This window comes from Vulpes vulpes, chromosome 1 (assembly GCF_048418805.1).
Source record: "Vulpes vulpes isolate BD-2025 chromosome 1, VulVul3, whole genome shotgun sequence".
In the NCBI taxonomy this organism is placed as follows: Eukaryota; Metazoa; Chordata; class Mammalia; order Carnivora; family Canidae; genus Vulpes; species Vulpes vulpes.
In genome coordinates, this window is record NC_132780.1 from 184,128,204 (window position 1) to 184,151,791 (window position 23,588).

The 23,588-nt window shown below is 38.3% G+C and overlaps 1 protein-coding gene across 10 annotated transcripts in view; it reads left to right on the forward strand.

The window, feature by feature from the left end:
* KLHL32 (kelch like family member 32) overlaps positions 1 to 23,588 on the forward strand; it is a 275,868-nt gene that overhangs the window by 131,153 nt on the left and 121,127 nt on the right. For 6 of the 10 annotated variants that reach the window (XR_011997162.1, XR_011997170.1, XR_011997169.1 and 3 more), the window contains one exon: positions 22,326 to 22,541. The exons of 1 other annotated variant lie outside the window; for it this stretch is intronic. Coding sequence is in view for 4 of the 9 variants with exons in the window: in XM_072737730.1 (XP_072593831.1) it covers positions 22,326 to 22,541 (216 nt within the window). In the remaining 5 variants the exon portion in view is untranslated. Of the gene's footprint in view, positions 1 to 22,325; positions 22,542 to 23,588 lie in introns of those variants that run through there. 3 more of the 10 variants (XM_026002906.2, XM_072737757.1, XM_026002909.2) reach the window with 3 other exon arrangements.

Genomic DNA, 23,588 nt, shown 5'->3' on the forward strand with positions numbered 1-23,588 from the left:
TGGAGAGACTTAAATTCAGAACTAGGGTGTTGATCCCGTGGAAACACCCATGAGCTCCCCTGATGATGACCACTCTGGAGCCTCCTTAGCTTCATCTTTGAGGCCAGGCTTGTTCCTCCCCAGGCTCCTCAGCAGCCTTCCTGCCTTCCCTAGCCTACCGTGTTCTGCCCTCTAAGGTGAGCTTTCATTTTGGACTTGCCATTAGGGGAGAAGGTGAGGTGGCAGGCAGAGAGCCTCTCAGTCCCCTTCAGATTGTGCAAGGAGCAGGAGTAGGGAAACCATCCCACACTCACACTGCTGATGCACCTCTCGCAAGATCAGGGTAACTGGCCACTGGACTTTGTGTTGTAGCCCCTGAAAGTGATACATGCTTTGCTGAAAATATCTTTTTTTAATAGTTAGCTCTAAAAAAAAAAAAGAAAAAAAACCACAAAAAACAACTTTTTACATCTTGTACCACTTTTCCCAAATAGCAAATAGTATATACCCTTTTGTTTAATTAGCAGGAGGTTTTTGCTTGTTTGTTCTCCAAGTATCAGCCTTTAGGATAATATGCAATTTAAATATATTGAAAAGAAAGACGGGTCGTATAGACTCTCTAAATAAGGCCACCTAAGTGGTGAATAAACAACTTTTGATAGAATACTCCTAGTAGCTATTCCTAGGCAGCAGGTGGCAGTATGAATCCACCAGAATTCAGTAGTTAATTTAAAGCAAAAAATCAGAAAAAATGAAAAGAAAAATTATTTATTTTGCTACATATTAGTCTTCTGACCTAATCAGTAAAAAAGTCATTATTCACACCACACTGGGCAATATGCACTGTAATTTTTAACAAATAATAGGAAACTGTTAATGTGTTCACAGGAAATACAGTTTTGTCTTGGGCTGCTGTGGTCATTTATCACTGCACTTTGTGAAATCACTCATTTGTTCTAATTTGAATGTAAATGACTCTAAGGTTTTACAAATAAGGTGACAGACTCACATAAATGTAATTGCAGGGTTCATCTCCCTCTTTTTATATATCACTCATTAGGTTATGAATTAAATACATCGTATTAAACCAGGGGCATGTCCAATGATGATATTGTAATGGCAAATTACTCTATGCTATTAGAGGTGTATTTTTTATTCATGGACATTAATTTGTCATTAAGCGGCATTAGTTTAGCACTTTTATGTGGAAGACGTGACCTGAAAGAGGAGACGTGCTGCTGTGATAGGAGAGGGAAGGGACATGCGCGCTCTAGGTAGAGCGTTTTATCACTGCAAGGAAAACAGAGGAGCATTTGTTTTATCATTTTTTTCATTTGTTTTATTTCCTGCTTTTATAAGTGTAAAAGATCATTTCACCAGATTGAAGGCGTTGTTCTGCTTACGGTGTGCACATTTGGATCATCTCGTAAAGCAAAGCCAAAATTCTTACTATTAATCATTCTGGAGCCAAGAACGTAAAGGAGCGGGAGGGAGCAAACAGCTTCCAGCCCTAAATCTCCCTCCTCTGTGACTGATGCTTATTAGTCATCCCTTGTCTTCATTTAGTTTTACACTAAATGGGCTACCGTGAGAATTAGTCATTTTTCTCTCTTCAGTGAAGGTACAAAGGTTTAAAGAATGTTATTCTCTCGTGAGGGTATTAAGAAGAATTCTGGATATTTTGTTCCTTTTTTTTTTTTTTCATGAATGGCGATTTTATTGTTCTTTTACCAAGAATATATATTTTCTGCTTTCTATTTTAAGAAGCACTGGATCCTTAAAATAGCTTCACAGAAGCTGAAAGTACTCTACTGCTGCTTTTGCATCCATTTCCTCATGGGTTAATATGCTTGGAGAATGTTCTACCTCATTTTATGGCAGGGCCCTGGAAGGCAGCTAGCAGGCCTAACTCCTCTCCGTGCCTTACCCTCCCTTCTCATCACGGGAGCTCAGTATGTGTATTTGTCAGCGTGGGTAGCCATACCACAATGTCTCAGGCTGGGTGATTTAAACAGCAGACATTTATTTCTCACTGTTCTGGATGCTGGAAGTCAGAAGTCAGGGTGCCAGGTGGTCGGTTCTGGTGAGGGCCCCCTTCCTGGCTTGCAGATGGTTTTCTTCTTGATGTGTCCTTGTCTGGTAGAGAGGCAGCAGACCCTCTGGTGTCTCTTCGAATCAGGACACTAATCCTGTCACATGAGCCCCACCCTCACTCATCTTCTTTTTTTTTTTTTTAAGATTTATTTATTCATGATAGACATAGAGAGAGAGAGAGAGAAAGAGAGAGAGAGAGAGAGAGGCAGAGACACAGGAGGAGGGATAAGCAGGCCCATGCCGGGAGCCTGACGTGGGACTCGATCCCGGACTCCAGGATCTCGCCCTGGGCCAAAGGCAGACACGAAACTGCTGAGCCACCCAGGGATCCCCCCTCACTCATCTTCTAAATTATCTCCTGATTACCTCCCAAAGGCCACATCTTCAAATACTATCACATGGAGGCTTAGAGCTCCCACATAGGGATTTTGGAGGGACACAGTTCAGGGAGCAAATGTGTATCCAGTAATTTTGTCCCGCTTGTTCAATATTAAGATTTTGTATTATGAGAGGAAAATATATTAATAAGTCAGTCTTTCATTAGTTTTACTCATTGAATACATTTTTATAAGCTGAAAATACTTTCTGTGAGGACTGCATTTGGCACTGAGGATCTTGCATATTTTAGAATATAATAGAGTTGTCAGTTTTTTAACCAAGTAATACTACAATGACTTATAGAAGGTTATCTCTTCCAAACAATGTATTATTATAATTTTAATTATTAAATTAACAGTGTCTCCTAAATATATAATATATAGTGAGTGTTCTGAATAGAATAATTTATCTTCAAGGTTGAGAAGAAGTTCAAACTCATGCTCATTTTTCTCCAACACTGAGCTATTTTTTTCCACATTAGATAAGACAAATGATTGTATCAACATATATATTTAATATGCCTCTAATCAAATACACCAACCAGATGCTGTTCCAGAGTTCACTGGAGCCGATACTCTTGTATTTGGATGAGTACAAAGTTTGGAAAAATATATTACAAATGGTTTATCTTCTGGATATTTTTTTAATCAGCGAAAATGATCAGAAAGGGTGGAGATGTATCAGTCCTAGTTAATCATAGCTAACTACTGATTATTTGTTCTAATCAAGAATATTTGCTGTCTGGCACAGACTATCATATTTGCCAAATATCATTAATATTTGACTCTAATATGTATCATAAGATCTTTTAGTAACCATTTTAGGATCACAGTTAATTTTTTCAAATGCCACTAGGTTGACTTTTATACCCTAAGTCCGTGCCAAAGATATCAGTAGTGACCACCCACAGGCATGCTGGTTGGCCAGGCAAGTCATTTTGGCATTTTAATTTATTATGTGGATAATCTGAGGTGGACTCTATCATCCTTGTTTGTAAGTTTTTAATGAGAAAAAGATTGTCTCGAAGGATTTTTCTAATGCTAGTAATTTTTATTCTAGTTAACTATTGCTAGCTGGGCCATTTTAAAATTACTTTCAGCCTATTTTTCTCAAAAGCAAAATGTTTGCAATGTTTTATTAATGCCAGAGTTCAGAATCAATGTACAAAGCAAACAAATATAAATCTCATTTAATTCTATTTTTTAAAAGATTTTATGTATATATTCATGAGAGACACAGAGAGAGGCAGAGACACAAGTAGAGGGAGAAGCAGACTCCATGCTAGGAACCTGATGCAGGACTCGATCCCAGGACCCTGGGATCACGACCTGAGACCAAGGCAGACGCTTAACCACTGAGCCACCCATGTGCCCCTAATTCTATTTTTAATACTTGGAAATTAGAGGCATTACAAGAAAATCTGGGTTTCATTGAAGATATTCCTCCTCCCACCCACCATCCACCTGCAGATATTTCTACCCATAGTTAAGTGTCGGCACTTTCCTCTAAGGCCAAACAGCCTTGCTGCTCCTTACTCTACCAGGGGCCTTCTGTGTTCCCTGTGGTTTCAATGTCTCCTTCTCCATTGGCTCCTTCCTTTCGTTTTTAAAATAGGATCAATAAGATGGGAGAAACTTTTCTTCCTCTCTCAGTATCGCAACACTCTTGCATTCACTATCAAACTGTGATCAGTGTCTGCACTTCCTTATCTTCCATTCATTCTTCAGTCCTATTGAACTCAGTCCTCTGCCTCATTACTCCTCAACAGCTGTCCAACAAAGGTCCCAAAGCCGCCTAATTATCAAACGCAGTGGGCCCCTCGTGGTGTCTTAATGCGACTGCTCTCCAGTATTTCCACATTGGTAGCTCCACTCTGCTACAGTTTTCTTTTCTCAAGACTCTCTCCTAATTCTTCTTTTCATTCAGATCCTATATAAGCTCTTTGAGCGGCTCCTTGACTCTCCCTCCGGGCACAGCAGCGCCACGCTGGTACTCTTTACTTACGGTCGTTCTCTTTCATCCACACGCGGGCTAGTTATTGCAGTCCCCTCTCCAGAGCACCGGACCTCTGTGCTCATTCAACATTTGGCATCCTACACGCACTTCCTATTCATCTGCTTTCAGTTTCACACACCCGCTTCTTCTCCTGCCTTTGTTAGGGACCTTTACAGTAACCCAAACCAGAAGCCTTGGTGTAATCTTACACAGCAACACAGTCTCATGAATCCTATTAAATTTTATTGGGTTAGCTTCTTAAACAGCTGTTAAATATGCCTTGTTTTTGAAATCTTCATTATCACTGACACCAGTCAGGTCTGGATTATCTTTCTGGAACATTCCTGCAATAAGTCAGCTGTGCCCCCTGCCTGTTGCCTATCAATACCTTGCTGTACAATATAAGTTACTTTATGGCCCACAAAACAATTTATTTTCCTAAAACCCAAGCTGGATCCCTATCTCCTGGTTACATAATAGGTTTCCAACCTTGTTCCTTTTCTTTCTTATCTCCCTAATGTGTTCTATTTTTACAGTACCCGGAGAAGAATGTGTTTTATCATCTCTAGGCTAACTGCCTAATCAGCATTTCCTGTTGGATATCCCAGGATTTGAGCTTTCTGAGTGCGAACCCAAGCCAGAAACCCAGGAGTCATCCTAAAATCATTATCTCCTTGTGGGCCACATATGCTGTCACCTAGACCTTTCAGCTCCATCTCTTTAATGTTTTTAAACACACTTCTTTAGAGCAGCATTAGGTTTGCAACAAAATTGAGAGGAAGATATAGACATTTCCTATTAATAACCTTACCTCCACATACGTATAACCTCTCTCATTATCAATGTCCCCCACCACAGTGGTCCACTTGCTATCATTGATAAACCTCCACTGATACATCATTATCACCCAGAGTTCACAATTTACATTATATGGTTCACTCTTGTATTGTCCATTCTGTGGGTTTGGACACATGTATAATGAAATGTATCTCTATTATAGTATCCTGCAGAGTAGTCTTATTGCCCTATCATTTTTCTGTGCTCCACTTATTCATCCCTCCCCTCCCCACCTCAATCCCTAACAACTACTGATCTTTTGACTGCCTATGTAGTTTTGCCTCTTCCAGAATGTTGTATAGTTGAAATCATACAGAATGTAGCCTTTTCAGATTGGGTTCTTTTGCTTAGTAATATGCATTGAAACATCCTCTATATCTTTTTTTGTGACTTGATAGCTCATTTCTTTCTTTTTTTTTTTTTTAAAAAAAAGATTTTGTTTATTTTAGAGAGAGAGGGAGCACAAGTATAAGGAGTAGAGGGGGAGGAACTGGGGAAAGAATCTTTAGCAGACTGTGCACTGAGTGTAAAGCCCTCCATGGGGCTCGATCTGAGGACCCTGAGATCATGACTTGAGTGGAAATCAAGAGTCCAGTGCTTAACAGACTGAGCCAACCAGGTGTCCTAATAGCTCATTTCTTTTTATCACTGAATAATATTCCATTACCTGGATGTATCTCAGTTTATTTATCTGGTAACCTACTGGAAGACTTCTTGGTTGTTTCCAGGTTCAGACAATTATGAATAAAGCTGCTATAAACAGCTATGTACAGGCTTTTGTGTGAACCCTCCTAATTTTAAATCCTTCTCATTCTTTCTATTACTACTATCCAAATTTGAACTTTCATTATTTCCTGAACTAAAGAAGCTTCCTGGTATCCAACGAACCTGCCTTTACCCTTGCCACACTCTGGCACCTCCTTTAAAATTCTGTTTGATTGATTTGTAAAAATAACTTTTAAAAATTCTGCTTGATTTGTTAAAAAAAAAAAAAAAGAAAGGAAAGAAAGAAAAGACCTGATTATGTCACAGTCATGCTTAAAATCATTCATTAGTCACCACACTGAGATTCACTACAGCCTCTAGATAAGGTTCATTTCTCCTAATTTGACACACAGGTCCCATTTTTATTATGAAACTTCCTATCTCTTAGCCTTTTTTTTTTTTTTTAAAAAAAGATTTACTACCCATATGCGATGCCACAGTCATTATGAACTTCATACATTTCTCTGTACCTGAAACTCTTTGTATGAAGCCTTTTTTTTTTCCATGGATTATTCTTCCTTTGTTTTTTTACTGTACAAATTCCTCTTTCAGTATTTGCTCATGTATTATCTCCTCTTCCAGAGTTGTCTGGTCAGTCCACCTAGTTGGAGTCAAATTTGTCTCCTCTTCTTTAATTATGAGTAGTCTCCCAGGGTGCCGATCACACTATATTGTTTGTGTTGATTTACTTATCTATCTCCCCGTGATATAAGTTCATGTCCTAGAGTTATATGACCTTAGGCAAGCTACTTACCCTCTTTGCCCCCACTCCTCATCTGTAAAATACAGATATGGTATCTAATATACAATCTACCTCTTGGGACGTTGGAGGGTTCAGTGAGCTAGTGCGTGTAAAGTATCCTACCTGCAGTAGGTGCCCTGGAAACCAGAGCCAATAGAATGGAATGCTTCACTTGTGAATTCCTCTCTTAGTTCTACGGTTACCTTCTTACCTCTTTCCCTTACTCTTGTCTCCCTTCATTCCTGGAAATGTCAGCAACTTTACTACCTACCTCCAATTGACAGCATATTGGACAAGTCTGTTCCTGAAAATTTTGAAAATAATCACCATTCTGTAAGAGGTATTTTTTTTCTTTCAGCCACTTCTCTTTGATTTTTGTAGAAGTGCATGTATTGTTTTAGGGGAAAAAAGCTGCAAATAATTTAGATGAACCATCACTTTCTCCCTGCCTCTGAATTGTGAAAACCTCACACTGAAATTGTACTTTAACAAATAGTAAAATTGATGCTTTTAAAAGCAACCACATTACATTGGTATTACTGCTTTGTAATTAGGCAGTTTTGTCTTATTGTGTCTCCTAACCTTCCTGTAAATAAGACATCTTGCCCTTTTCTCATACATAGAATTCAAGAAAAAAATGGGAAAAAAATCATTCATTTCTAGCTTAGTGCGTGGTAGTTGCTTAAAAACCCAGGTTTGCTCGCAGTCCTTCTACATGTGCTGTGAAAGCTCTCTGTGACAGGAACTTTATATAATGTAGTTGCATGGTGTCCTAAGATCTCCTGACTAGGGAAAATGAAAGCAGTGCATTTGTTTAAAAGAAGAAAAATGTAAATTATTCCTTACTAGGGGACTGCTATTCACATGCCCACCCTTCCTCCAGCTGTCTTCTAGACTTCTTCACCCCTTTCTTATTCTATATCTACAAATGTCCTTTAGAGCAGGTTTCTGGCCTTTTCTCACATTGAGGGACATGTGCTCAGGTCTTGGGAAAATGAGTGCTTGTCTGAATCATTAATTCAGCTCTAGGTACCCTGGCCTCAGCCCATGCATTCAGTATAATGTTTGCCCACATCCAACACTGGGATGAAGGACTAGGGTGAGACGATCAGTTCTGCTTCAAGAACATACATACATATGTAGATATTTGTATATAGAAGTTAGAGTCATTCCTTTCTTTACTCAAATGCATACTGTGTATTAATGGTTTTTAAACTTGAGTATATGTGGAATCACCTGAATGGCTGGTTAAAACAGACTCCTGGACCCATTGCTAGAGTTTCTGATTCAGAAGGTCTGGCAAAGACTGAAAACCTTCATTCTAGCAAATTCCCAACTGACAGTGATGTTACTGGTCTGGGACCAGAGTTTGAGAACCACTGCTTGAGATACTGTTGCCACACCATGTCACTTCAATTACATGCCTGGTAAATCACTGCTATTTGGATTTCAAAAGCGTCGTCATATTCAGATAAATTCAAATTGATCCTAGTTTGTACTCATAAAAATATTGATATATGTATCCTTCACAGCATCCAAAATATAAAAAGTCAAAACAATTCAGATTTGAAACAACCAAACAGTAAAAAAAAAAACCTTCCAATCCTCATTTTATGGATAATAATGACAAAGACAGTCTATGTGGATAACTGGCAGGTTATCAAAAGTCTGCAGAATTGAGGGACGCCTGGGTGGCTTGGCGGTTGGGCATCTGCCTTTGGCCCAGGGCGTGATCCCCCAGTCCTGGGATCGAGTCCCGTGTCAGGCTCCCTGCATGGAGCCTGCTTCTCCCTCTGCCTGTGTCTCTGCCTCTCTCTCTGTGTGTCTTTCATGAATAAATAAATAAAATCTTAAAAAAAAAAAAGTCTGCAGAATTGAACTTTCACCACTCTGATTTGTGTACCAGAGCTAAGTAAGGAAATAGATCATAATTACTTCTGCTTTTCTTTAAAAAATGTTAACCTGATTTTGCCTCTCATAGTTCAAAAAACATTGATGGTTACTAAAATTTTCGTTTTAAAGCCTCACTTGCAGAGATAGACTCTTTTCAATTAAAGTAAGAAAACTATGTATACATTACGTTCCTCTATAGTTCATAATTCAGTGGTAATTGCTTGATGTGCTGAGCCAGCTTTAGTAAACTTTGCAATAGCATTTTGAAGCACATGGTGACAGGAGCTGGAATTATGAGTTGTTGATGTGGCCTTGTCTCTATGCTTCCTTCCTGGATTTCCAGCTTACTACAGACTTTCCCAAGGAACAGTATAAAATTATTCATGAGCCTTGGATATTATGCATACAACTGATTATGAAAATGTATTAGTAACCTAATTGTAGAATTCCTCTGTTATACACCACAAATATATTTAAATAGGTCTTCAAAGACTCCAAGAATTAGAGCATGCTGAGGTTTTTTTCCCGTTGTATTTTTTTTACTTGCTGCTAATATTTTGTTTTAGTTGAATCAGAATGTATCATATACATATTTATATAAATATAAGAATATATAGGTGCATATAGTTGTTCATATATATGTATATGTTTATATAACAAGTATCCTTATATCTCTGTATATTTATGCAGAAATAAAAATAAGGTATGCCAGATAAAAATACCTGCTTTTATGTTATTTTATCATATTACAAGTAATCTGGTCTGCATTGTCAATGAATTGCTCCTTTTTTCTTTCATAAAAATTAACTTTACCCTATCGACCCTGATATAAAATATTATAGAGAAAAATCACAGATCTCTTTGCATACATGATATACATGCTAATTTTTTTCCTACATGACTCATCCCCAGGCTATTAGAATGTTTGGGTTTTGTTTATTTGGTTGTTTGTTTCAACATGTTCCAAAGGGCCAGCCCTTCCCCACACACCCACAACAAAGCCCTTCATGCTGCTTCCTCTACTCCTGGAGTGCAATCCTTTTCTGCAGCACCAGGTCCTGTAGTCACGTAATACCTTGATTTATAACTAGGTTGTAATCCAAATAGGAAACAGGTGGAATCACAACTGGGTATGGTGCCTTGGATATTAATGGCCTGGCTCAGCAGTGGAATTTCTAAAGCTGTACACACTTTTTTGCCTTAATTATGCATTCATTAAAAGCTTTTATACCCAACAGAATAAAGTAAATATTTTTTGATCTCCATAGTGTGCTCCCAGACTGTAGATTTGCACAGCAGGGTCTTGATAATCTGAATAAATTGTATTTCCCCAAGGAGTTTATCTTTCAAAGAAGGTCATAAAGAAATATAGCTCTTCCATCCTTAGATTTCTTCATGTGCTATTCCTGCTATGTGTAACATAGAGCATGGGAACCAGAGTATTTTCTAGTAATAAGTACTTGGTGATGGTCCAGTATAATGTCTCAATCTGTTCTCCTTGGTTATCTCTGGTGAAGTTTTCTTAAATGCAAAAAGAAATGAACAATTTTACATGACAACTATGATTTTTGCTGATATTTGTAGAAAAATTAAGACCACATTAAACATTTCAAGTGTTTTCTTCCCTTCACCCTGTCACTGAATAAAATTTATGGAATATTCAAAGCTACAGTTTAAGCACTGTTAATAGCATTTTAAAAAGTACAGTGGGGATCCCTGGGTGGCACAGTGGTTTGGCGCCTGCCTTTGGCCCAGGGCGCGATCCTGGAGACCCGGGATCGAATCCCACGTCGGGCTCCTGGTGCATGGAGCCTGCTTCTCCCTCTGCCTATATCTCTGCCTCTCTCTCACTCTCTCTCTGTGTGACTATCATAAATAAATAAAAATTTAAAAAAATAAAAAAAATATTAAAAAAGTACAGTATAATAAGATAGCTACTGTATGTTGAGCATCTTCTATGAGGAAGACATTTTACATGCTTTTTTAGAATCCTTACCACAGATCACTTTTGCAATTTTTATTTGAGAAAATTAGACTCAGAGAGGTTACACATTTCCTGAGGCCTTCCAGATGAGTCAGCTTCAAATCATGTGCTTTCCCCACACCTCTAAACTGAAGATGCCACTGGCTCCTCGTCACCACAACTTTAGACCTAGTAAAAGAGACAGGGAAAAGATAAAATTATAAAACCAAATAAATATCCACGACCAGTTGAATATATAATTTTTCTGAGTCATAAAGAATAAGATAGCAAAACAGCTGATATTGAAGGATAGCCTAAAAATAACATAGGGTTATGAAAAGTTTAGACAATAAATTCTCTCTTTGGCCTACCATATTTATTTCCAGGGTGGCTAACATTCTAGGCATGTACTTTAAAAAAGTCTTAATTATTTTAATATTAAAATATTTCATCAATGTATTCAATATTTAATGAAATTAAAATATCAATATTTTAAGGAGTAGGATATGTTTATTGTAAACTAAGAAATAAAAGCAGTAAGAGTTAAATTCTTAAAGGTCCTACATTCTTTCTTGCCTATCCACTATCCATCAGTAAAAACTAAGTAGCTGCAAAGACAGAGAGACAGATCTAAAGTACAGGTGCAGTCTACCATTATACATAGCTGGGGAGGAAAGTATGTGACCACTGCAAAGGGTTAAACAAATGATACAAGTAGCGCCTGTGATTAGAAGTAAGAAGAGGGGACAGTCCTTCCAGCTGTAATGGGCTGGCTTGCTGGCTTTCTTGGAAGTGGAATCTGGTCTTGGTTGTCCCTCCCTTCTGTGTCTTCTTGCCTCAGAAGGGGAAAAAGCATATATAATACAGAACTTCCCTTTTCTTCCAAGCTTTTTAAAGTTCTGTTGAATCAAAATCTTTTTTTTTAATAAAGATTTTATTTATTTATTCATAGAGATACAGAGAGAGAGAGAGAGAGAGAGAGGCAGAGACATAGGCAGAGGGAGAAGCAGGCTCCTGCAGGGGAGCCCGATGTGGGACTCGATCCAGGGTGTCCAGGATCACGCCCTGGGCTGCAGGCGGCGCTAAACCGCTGGGCCACTGGGGCTGCCCGAATCAGTCTTTAAATGCTTCATAAACAATATACTTTTGCCACAGAATGGATATTTGTATATTTCTGGTTATCACTGAATGCCAAGAGAGGTAAGGTTCTTTTTCAATATTCTGGGAAGGGAAAAAAAGACCCAAAACCACCCAGGATGTGAAAAGTCAGAAGGCCCTAGATTCATTGTAAAAGCTGGGCCTGATGTATCTGGCATCACAAGTGACCTTTCCACCATATGTATCTGGCATATGAAAAACCTGATATGCGATTGACATCAGGAGAGAATTATTTATGCTCAGATCAAATATTTGAGAGCACCTTTCTTAGTTAATTGTAGGAGATCTGTTTATTTGCCCAACTCTAAAATCATACCTATGAGAAACTGTCATTTCCTCTTTCCATTTGAAGTCATGGGTGTGCTTTTTAAAAAATGAGTGGCTTTTTAAAACTCATAATCCAACAAGTATTTTTCAGTTACAATCTTTGATAAAGGTATTATGATTGGCATTGCCCAGGACACAAAAATCTTAAGATGCTAACCTATTTTTACTAGTCCAGTAGACACATTTTAGCTTGTTGGAAGGAAGATACATGCATGAATAGCTTAGAGACAAGTTAGTTGGTATGTTACTGGGGACTTGAAGTAGGAAGCATTAGGATTCAGCCAGTGACAAGGGGCTTCATATTTATCGTATCTGACTTGATACTTGGTCCCTATGAGGAGCTAACACAATGTTTTAACTTGTAATTAACATTGCTAAAAATCAAACCATACTAGTGTCAATGTGCAGAGTAGGTATCTCAAGCTATTTGGGTTAAATTTAGGAGTAGGGTTTTTTGTTTTTGTTTTTTTTTTTTTTTAATTTTTGACTTCCATTACAAGGGTGACTTTTCATTTATAGCAGTTCTCAAAATGTGATGTAATGTCAACATTTTATAATAGAACTTCAAGTTTCAAGTATGCTATTACATGATGGTCATAGAAACTATGTCTCCTGATCATCTTTATCTGTAGTATTGATGTGTAATAATTTAGGTGACTTTTGAAGGAGGGTATAACTTGAAGGGCATAAATAATTGGATATGAAGGATCATAACTATAGTGGCAAAAGAGCATTGTTCAAATAGTCCTATCTGTTGAATGTTATTACCTAGAAAAATCTGGAAATCTTGTTCAATTTGGCCATTTTAGAGGGCAAAAAAGTTCAGGAAATCAAAATGGCATTACTTTTGTTTTGACCTTGAGAGAAGTTTTTTATTATCTTGAACACAAGTCATAGTGCTCCATCCGGATACAGGTTGCTGATGCTTATTTTTATTTCACAAGTCTGTAATGTTCTCAGAACTTGATGAGGCAGCAAGAGAAACCAGTGTTAATAAGGCCATGTTTTGTGTTCTTAGTGTTATTAAATCAAAACATCTCCATCAGATTTCTAAATCTTGTCAGTTTAACAAGGACTCCTAGATTTGGGAAACAGTGAGTGGGGCAGATGTTGGGGCTAGTCTACAGTAGATGGAATCATGGATATTTCCTGTGTTCTGTATAATTCCTGTGCCAGGGCTATGGCAGTGTAACCGCAGTGTAATCATAGGGCAAGAGGTTACTGACAGGACAGGGAATGCATGGGTGTGGCTAAACAAAGATAGACTTTGTATATTAGAAACATGCATGATTGATTTGCACCTTGTGTCGCTGTTGGCACACATCAAGACACATCCCTTGGCTGTGACATGCATAAGCTAGGCTGTGGGTTGTGTGCAGTGAATGTGCAGACCCTGTATACTGTAAGGCTGTATACACATTGATTTCCCATTCAAGAAACTGTATTTGAATGCAAGAGAATTCAGCAATAGGATTAAATCTGCTCAAAATTGTAAAATAAAGAAAATCTTGTGGGGCACCTAGGGTGGCTCAGTGGTTGAGCATATGCCTTTGGCTCAGATTGTGATCCTGGGGTCCTGGGATCGAGGCCCATATCAGGCTTCCTGCAGGGAGCCTGCTTCTCCCTCTGCTTGTGTCTCTGCGTCTCTCTTACTGTATCTCTCATGAATAAATAAATAAAATCTTTAAAAAAAGAGAAAATCTTGTATGAACTTTGATCACTAATTATTTGTATTTGCTTAATTGAGATAGAGAGAAAGACTTCCTAATACAACAGCCAGTCACTATGCTACAGATGAGAAGAACCCCACCGAGAACCATCATAAAGGCTGACACTCATTCTCTTGCTACCCTGGCTTGGGAAGAGTGGTGGAAGGGCCACAGGGTCTACCCACAGCCCCCAAACTGTCCTGCGTCCTCCCACACATGTCCTCACCACCTAATATTTTGCTTCACAAATGTAATCACATTTGAATATAACCCCCAAATAAAGGCAAATAAAAACAGTATTTGCCTTTTTCATGCATTATTTTTCCCTACTATCTTCAGGTGTTAATCCAGAGAATAACCATTTAGTGATTTAATTAAGGGCCTAGACCACACAGAAAGACTGAATTTGGGGAATATATAAGGTTTAAGAATTATTGCACTTGAAACATAGTGTTTATTCCATAGCTAGGATAGTATTGTGGACACATTTCATGGGTCTTCTTCTATTATTTAACTTGTCATCCACACTATAAGAAACAAATAGAAGGGAAGAGAGAAGCCAAATAGCCCTAAACCAAAGGAAAATAAATACTATTTAAAAAGATTCCCCAAAGAACAACAGTGTATGCACCATAATTCTGAATAGAAACTAAATTTCAAGTGAGAAGCAGTGTGACAGAAATGAAACCTTTTTAGAAAAATAAAAAAGATTGTCCTTTTACTCAAGAGAGTTTCTTGTTGCTGAGCTATAATTTCCATTCAAAATCACTGCCTCTACCTAGGTGCTTGGATTTTGAAGTCATAGAATATATGAGAATGGTGACAATCTCATAATTAGTACAAAGTATCATTTACAAAGCTACTTTGATCTGAATAGCCAATTGATAGAGGAAATAATTCTCTCTTGGACAATGAAAAAGACATTTTGGGTAGATTGCAATATATTTTTTTTTTCCACAGGAGAGCTGCTACATTGCACTCATCCATTAACACTTTCAACACTAGTCATGAATACCAGTTTTTCCACTTGGAAAACTGATCAGCCGCTGGCTTTGCCTTTGTGTGTATGTGTAGGAAGAACAAAAACATAGAGAAGTGAAAGAGGGAGGCCAATGAGATAGGAAAAATAGGCTAATTTGAATGATGTTCAGAATTGGAGAGTATGTTGGAAAGACATGGCCTGTTCTGTTTTGCTTAGTTTTAGGTAAACAGAAAAAGCTCATGGACATTGTTTCACGTGTGTTCAGCATCTGTTCCCTGCTAGATACCGGGGACACAATGCAATCCTCAGTACAGGGAGCTTAGATTTAGTAGAAGGAGGCTGATCTATAATCAGGGGGCACTTATAGTGACAAGTGCTGTGTTAGAAATCTGCAGATAGCAGGGTGGAGGCACAGAGAGGGAAGTGGCCAGTTAGGTCGGCCTGGGCCAGGGAAGCTGAAAAAGATGAAATGAGTTCATTCAGCAAGCATAGCTTGAGCCTTTACCATGTGCCTAGCACTGTTTTAGGCACCAGGGATAAAGCAATGGCTAAAATAGGTCCTTCCTCCCAGAGAACATACTTATTGGGGCTTGGGGGACAAACATAACTAAGTAGGCAAATAGATGCAGAAGATAATTACAGACAGTGATGAGTACCAAAGGCAAATCAAATGGAGTAATGTGATGGAGAATAACATGGAGAGGAAGGGGGTGGGGTTTGCTAATTTAGACAGGGTGGTCAGACAGATCAATGGAAATGTGATTTTTCATCCATAGTGATTCTGCATATATTGCTTCCTCTGTTTGGAATATTCTTCTCCAATCCTGTCACCGCTGTGTTTTAAAATGCAGGTTTTATTATTCAGGTATGGTGAAGCCAACAGATCAGGGAACAGTTGACATTGAAAAGATACTTTGTTACAGTTTCCAGAAGGAGTAGGGCACAGAATAGCTTCAGGAAAACAGTGGTGGGGGGGGGCACCTAGGTTGCTCAGAAGGTATAAGGAACCAGGGCAAGGCATGGGCAAGAGGTCTTTATTGCGGCTTCTGTGGGAAAGGCAAGAGAAGCAGGTAAGCAGGCTTATTACTGTCTAGTTTGAATAGTTGAAGCAGGCTCTGGGACCTACGGATTGTCTGTAATGGTCCAATGCTCATCTGTGGAATGGTTAGGGCAGAGGAATATTACCTCCTGGGGTGTAGGAGCCAGATACCGAGTGCACTCTTGAACAAGTTGTTTGCTATCTAAAAACTGGCTAGAGGACTGCCCCTGGGAGGGGCAGTCTCTACCTGGTCATGATTCCCCAAATGCCAGAGCATTAAGAATACAGAAAATGAGAAATAGAGTACATTTTTTCTCATTTGTACATACATACCTCACCCACCCTTTGCCAAGTTAACATCTGCTCTCCTTTCATCTATCAGCTCCATGTGGCTCTCAGAAAATCTTTACTAACTTTCCACTCCAGGTCAGATCACACTCATTATGGGCACTTACAGCCCTATATTCTATCCTTTGTATCCTTTACCTCAATTATAATTTTTCATTTTTTTTTTTAAGATTTTATTTATCCATGAGAGACACAGAGAAAGAGAGAGGCAGAGACACAGGCAGAGGGAGAAGCAGGCCCCATGCAAGAAGTCTGACATGGGACTCGATCCCAGGTCTCCAGGATCATGCTCTGAAGGTGGCGCTAAACCTCTGAGCCACCGGGATGCCCATAATTTTTCATTTATTTGTAATATGTTTTGATTAATGGCTTACTCTTCCAATATATGCACTCTGTGAGGCCTGAAATTTGCCTATTTTTTCCCTTGTCATTATCTTGCCAATGCCTGATGTGAATGTGTAGCCCCCTGAAATGGCTGAAGCCAAGCCAGAGTGGGTGGAATTATTTACCCTGTACGTTAAGAAGGTCAAGGTGTGGATCATGGAAGGCTATGCTGTGTTACTGAGTTTATATTTTTAACCATAAGCAAATGGGAACCCACTAATGGTTTCTCTTTCTCTGTCTCTCTTTTTTTAATTGAAGTATAGTTGATTTGTAACATTACATTAATTTCAGGTGTATGACATAGTGACTCAAAAAGTCTACATGGTATACTATGCTCATCACAGGTGTGGCTACTATCTGTCACCATAAACACTGTTACAGTACCACTGACTGTATTTCCTATGCTGTACATTTTATTTCTGTGACTTATTCTATAACTGGTATCCTATATGCTCCACTCCCCTTCACCCATTTTGCCTATCCTCTTACCCTTCTTTCCCCGGTAAGCATCAGATTGTTCTCTGTATTTATGGGTCTGTTTCTGCTTTTCGTCAGCGTATTCATTTGTTTTGGTTTTAGGTTCCACATAGAAATGAAATCATATGGTATTTGTCTTTGTTGGACTTGTTTCACTTAGCATAATACTCTCTAGGTCATCCATGTTGTCGTAGATGGCAAGATCTCATTTTTTTTTTATGGCGAAGTAATATTTCAGTTTGTGTGTGTGCATGTCTGTGTGTGTAACACATCTTCTTTGTCCATTCATGATTATTTCCATATTTTAGGTATTACAAATAATGCTTCAATAAACATAGAGATAAATATATATTTTCAAATTAGTATTTTCTGGCTTTTGGGGGGGGGGTAGTAAATAAATATCCAGTAGTGGAATTACTGGATCATATGGTATTTCTACTTTTAATTTTTTAAAGAATCTCCATAGTGTTTTCCCCAGTGGTTGCACCAGTTTGCATTCCCACCAGCTGTACACAAGTGTTCCTTTTCTCCACATCCTTGCCAATACTTGGTATTTGTTATCTTTTTGATACTAGCCATTCTGACTGATGTGAGGTGATGTCTTGTGGTTTTGACTTGCATTTTTCAGATGATTAGTGATGTTGAACATCTTTTCTTATGACTGTTGACCATCTGTATGTTTTTTGGAAAAATGTCTATTCAGATCTTCTACCCATTTTTTAATCAGATTGTTAGGGTTTTTGTTTTTTGTTTGTTTTTTTGGTTTTCAGTTGTATACATTCTTTATATATTTTAGATACTAACTCCTTATCACACATATCATTTGCACATATCTTCTTCTATTCCGTGAGCTGCCTTTTCATTTTGACATGATTTCCTTTACTACGTGAAATCTTTTTATTAGATGTAGTCCCAACAGTTTATTTTTGCTTTTGTTTCCTTTGTCTAAGAAGACATATCTAGAAAAATATTGTTGAATCAGGGCTTATGGATACCAAACAACAATGCTCAAATATACTTTATTATTCTTTGCCCACCAAATCTACTGTCTGCTTTTCATGTGTCAAGTTGTGTGTGGTAAGAACTTTTCATTCATTATCCCTCTGACAACGCTTTGAGCTTCTTGAACTCTCCATTTTATAATTGAGGAACAATGGGAGGTTCAATGATTGACCAAGGTCATGGACAATGATAGGTGTTAGGGCTGGATTTGAACCAGGTTGACTTGATTGTGTATATGGCCTTTACTCTTCACCAATGTGGGTTGCTTCCAAGTGCCTGTGGCTGTTGATGGTTTTTTCTGCCCTTGAATACAATTATTCTTTCCTTATCTGTTATTAAAAAAACTGTTTGAAAAAAATCTAGAATATATAGATGAAAACATTAATAGTGACTATTTCTGCATGGTGAAATATGAATTTTTAAAAATATGAATGGCTTTTGTTTTCCATAATTTCTTGAATTTTATGGAATAAACATTTATTACTTTTATAACTGGAAACATAATGGCACTGTTTTTATAACAGTGATTATTTTTTTCATACACAGTATTATAGGTGGGCATTTAATGTAATTTCATCATTGTTTCCCACCTCCCCACATTACATTTATGAGAATGTTTAAAAGCAACATTATTGGTATTATTTCGCTAAAACATAGTCTTAGCCAAAAGGACAAGAAGTGATGATTTTGCTTAGAGCTCACAAGATGCCAATAAGAGGAATGCAATGTCATAGCATCATGACCTCACTGAAGATGGTTTTTCTTTTTTCCCTGATCTCCCCACTTCATACAGTTTAACTACTGAAGTGCTGAGTATGCATGGCAAAGGGAGTGGAAAGCTTTGATGTGTATATGAAGCACTGGAGATTTAGTGAAATTATGGTTTTTTAAAAAGATTTTATTTATTTATTTTAGAGGGGAGAGGGGCAGAGGGTCAGGGAGAGAGAATCTTAAGAGAGGCTCCACAGCTGTTTCGGGTCTCAGTCTCACAACCTGAGATCATGATCTGAGCCCAAACCAAGAGTCAGACCCCAACTGACTGAGCAACCTTAGTGTCCCAGGAAATTATGTTTTTAAAAAGAAGAGAAGAGCCATGAAAAGATAGAGATAGGGAGTAGATTTTTAACTGATGTTTCTCTTCTACAAGAATTTGTGTCAGTTCAGTTCCTTTTTGCTGTTCAGATAGACATTGACACTTGTCCATTTAGCTTCTTTGTTCTCTACTAATACAAAATACTTTGTTAGTTTGGATTTAAGGGTTATATAAAATTAGACCCTTAGGAAATGAAAACATTTCAAGACTGGGAAAGCAGGCATTCAATGACTACCTTCAAAAGAAATGCAGCAGAAAAGCAGCACAATTAAGGCAAATTAATTCTCAAGTTCTCTGTAGTTTTGCATTGGCCAACCTTTAAGCTGCAGGCATCTAATCGGAAGAAACCCAGTATCTCTCTACAAGGAAATAATGATGCTTAGTAAAGAATATTTGATTGCTGCTACATAACCCATTCCCAAACTTGCAGTTGCATATACTTTTTGGCAGGAGAACAGGTGGGGAAACATTTTTTTTTTTTGCTGGGCTCTGCCTCAGGACTTTGCTGAACTTAGCTGTTTCTGCTTCTGCACATGCTAGCCTCTCCGTGGGGTGCTGCTGGGCGCTGCCTCAGGGCCTTGAGCCATGCCTTGGACATTTGCTTGGGGTACTTGAAAGGCTCTGACACCACCCTCACTTTACCTATCATGTTTCTAGGGGACTGCAGAGGGATTTACTGGGACACCGAAGTTACATATATTCAGGACCCTGAGCAGTTAAACTTGCTTCATAGATGTACTGACCATAAAGAACATTCATCCGGGATCCCTGGGTGGCGCAGCGGTTTGGCGCCTGCCTTTGGCCCAGGGCATGATCCTGGAGACCCGGGATCGAATCCCACATCGGGCTCCCGGTGCATGGAGCCTGCTTCTGTCTCTGCCTCCCTCTCTGTCTGTGACTATCATACATAAATAAATAAAAAATTTAAAAAACAAAAAAACAAAAAAAAATTCATCCTTCGGAGTTGGTCCCAAAGTCCTTTATGGAAGCAAGGGTTCCACATTCTTTCCTCTCAGAATAAAATTTACCAACCTGAAAAAGTAAGATTTGGAGAACAAGTTTAAACATTATTTGAAATAATTGGTACTGGAGTTAAACTCTTCAATATTCCTTTGATAAAATCTGCTGAATGGGATGCCAGGTATTTTGATTGAATGGCTGTGAGTGGACTCTTAGATATTTGAGTTGCAATGAATTTTAGTGGTCATCTGTAGTAAACTTCATTTTAAAGATAAGCATTTATTCTTTTTCAATTGTGTTGGCAAATAGAGCTATTAGGAGCCAGAATCTTATGTTCATCCCTGAAATCATCTAGGTTGGCTCCTGTTAGAATATAATTAAAGTGTCATTTCCCATCCAAAGAAATAGAATGTAAAGTTAAAAAAAAAAATCAGGTAGCTGTGATGAGGATGCCGCGGTTACTCCAAGAGCTGTTTTTACTATTTCTTTATTAACATTTTTTTCTGTGGAACAGCACTATCCTATATAAATATAATGGGAGCCACATTTATCATTCTAAATTTTCTAGTAGCTGCATTAAAAAAAAAGTAAAAAGAAACAGGTGAAATTAATTATAATAATATACTTAACCCACTATATCCAGAAGAATATCATTTTAACATATAATCAATATAAAATTATTAATGAGATGTTTTACATTCTGTTTTTCTTCTTCCTGGCATTTGGTGTATTTTTCACATTTTATAGTACCTCTCAACAGCAGACTAGTCATATTTTAAGTGCTCAGTAGCCACCCATAGCTAGTGGCTACTATGCTCTACAGCACAGATTTAGAGCATATCCCTTTAAACTTTCAAATGTTCTAGAAACAAATATGTTCAAATAGAATATAAATATTTTATTTTATTTTTTTTTAATTTTATTTATTTATTTATTTATTTATTTATTTATGATAGTCACAGAGAGAGAGAGAGAGAGGCAGAGACACAGGCAGAGGGAGAAGCAGGCTCCATGCACTGGGAGCCCGACGTGGGATTCGATCCCGGGTCTCCAGGATCGCGCCCTGGGCCAAAGGCAGGCGCCAAACCACTACGCCACCCAGGGATCCCTATAAATATTTTAGAAAAAGTTCTTAATCTTGGAAAACTAGAAAAGGGGAAAATATATTGAAAAGTACTTAAATAGATCAATGGAGTGAAATAGCTATCTGATGGTATTCTGAGTTCCTTAAGCTAGTGGAAAATACTGCTCATGTATTAAAAATTTCAAGTTAAAATAGGGGGGAAACAGGACATTCATTCTTCTTGAAATAGGTAACTTTTCTATCAATAAGTCTGTGTGCCCACTGTGATTCTTGCAGAGTTAAAGAAAGTTTCCACAGGAGTCATGGCTCTCTGGGGGGATTATTTTAGAGCCATGGCTATGAACTTGAGAACTGATAGAGACAGGAAAAATCCCCCCAAAATGAGCATTGCTACAGGAACTCTTTGAATAAGAAGGAGAGATGGTCATTAGTTGTCTGCATGTTTGAGGCTAGCAAAAAATAAAGAACAATCATAAATTGTTCATCTTAGGTAGGTTCAATGTAGAATTATTCAGGACAGGAATCTTTTCAATGAGATTCATTTCCTGAGACCTTAAGTGTAAAAATCTGTGTTTTAATTTCATTAAGTCAGGATGGTTGTTTTTACTTGAAGACATACTTCATTTGAAGTTTTGGAAAAAGTAGAATCAGTCTGTCTTCATATAGTTTGCGTCATCTAATCACAACTCCTGCTTTACCTTCACTCACGTTTTCTTTAGTAGAACAAACTTATCACCTGAGAGCTGTAAAATACGGTAAGGGTAGAAAAAATCAATTTTCTTCATTGGTAAAATGTTTCTTAAAAAGTTGCAAAGTAACATTTCAGTCAATGAAGCCAGAAACTCCTTTCAACCCCTTTATTAAGATGTCTTTAAATATATGGGTTTTAAGAGGGGCGAAGTAAGAGAAATGGTGAATTCTAGAACAAGCAGTTCTCTGCTAGAGTCTTACATGAGGGATTTTTTTTTTTAAACGTTATCAGTGGAGTCCTGTTTCCCCCCCTCCTGTCATGCAAACCTTAGTGAGTCAGTCTGAATTTCTTACCTGCTCTTTCTTGGATTAATTTCTAAGAGATCTTTCTCCCCCCATTTTTATTTTTATTTTTTTGGCACCCAGGAATTAAATAGCTTTAATTACTTGGATCTGTACAGACTTGCTGACCTCTTTAACCTCACTTTGCTGGAGAAGGCAGTGATCGATTTCTTAGTGAAACATCTCTCTGAGCTCCTGAAGAGTCGCCCAGAAGACGTTCTAACGCTCCCTTATTGTCTGCTCCAGGAGGTTCTGAAGAGCGACCGCCTTACCTCCCTGAGTGAAGAGCAGATCTGGCAGGTAAGGGCACTCTACGTGGGTCTTCTTTTGGCGGGGAGAAGGCGTGGCATGGTTAAAAGTTGAACAGTTGAGGAACAACGATAACTATCTTGTCTGGTTCAGTTCATCTCAGAGTCACAGTGTTAGAAGTCATGCTCCCTGATGGGCAAGTGATTGGAGAACACCGGCCTTTGAGGCTTAGAGGCCTCAGCCTCTGCTCAGCTTAGCTCAGGCAATCACAAGTGTGGTTTCTCAGACCCTTGCTGGGGCTTCCCAAAACCCTAGGGGAGTGGGGTTACATCAGGAAGAATCAAGAATTTCTCTCTCCTGATAGTTTCTTAAACTAAATATGAGGAAACCGGATTGTCAAGTGCTACATATGCATATTTAAGACCAATGGAATCAGAATAGGTTCTGGGCTTTCCTATAAACAATTCAGAAACATTTCTTTGTTGCAGCAGAGAGCAGCTGGGACCCTAAATGAAATGAAGCTCTTGCACTGCGGTGGAAAAACCTCCCTCGGTTCATTCTGCATTCATTGCCATTTTCTTAAGCCCTGCCTTTCGCCTGATGTAGTGTTCTTTCCGAGTATCCTTTGTCTAGGGGTTGGGAGGATGTTTTGTATTTTCGAGTTGATTATTCAATTTAAATCCTTTTCTCCTCATCCCCACTGACTTGACTTGAACAGTCCACATGGTGTCTTTGGGAAACAGAGCCCATCTTACCCCTTTCGTTTTACATCATCTCCCTCACACTCTGAACACTGGCTAGCCATCTTGTTATTCCCAGGGCAGCATACCTTCAAGATTTCAGGATCATCTTATTAACATACAGAATACATTAAAGACAAATTAAAAATCATTTTATTTATATACATTTCATTTATATGCATGATCATGCTATTTACGTATAGAATATAAGGGAAAATATGAAGTCTTCTGTTCACTGATGAGACAGTAAATTCCTGGTATCTTAGCAAATGACATTCGGAGAGTACTCTCACTCTGGCCAAAACAGTCAGATGTAGCTGTTAATTACCCTGACCCTGACCTCACTGATTGATCATTT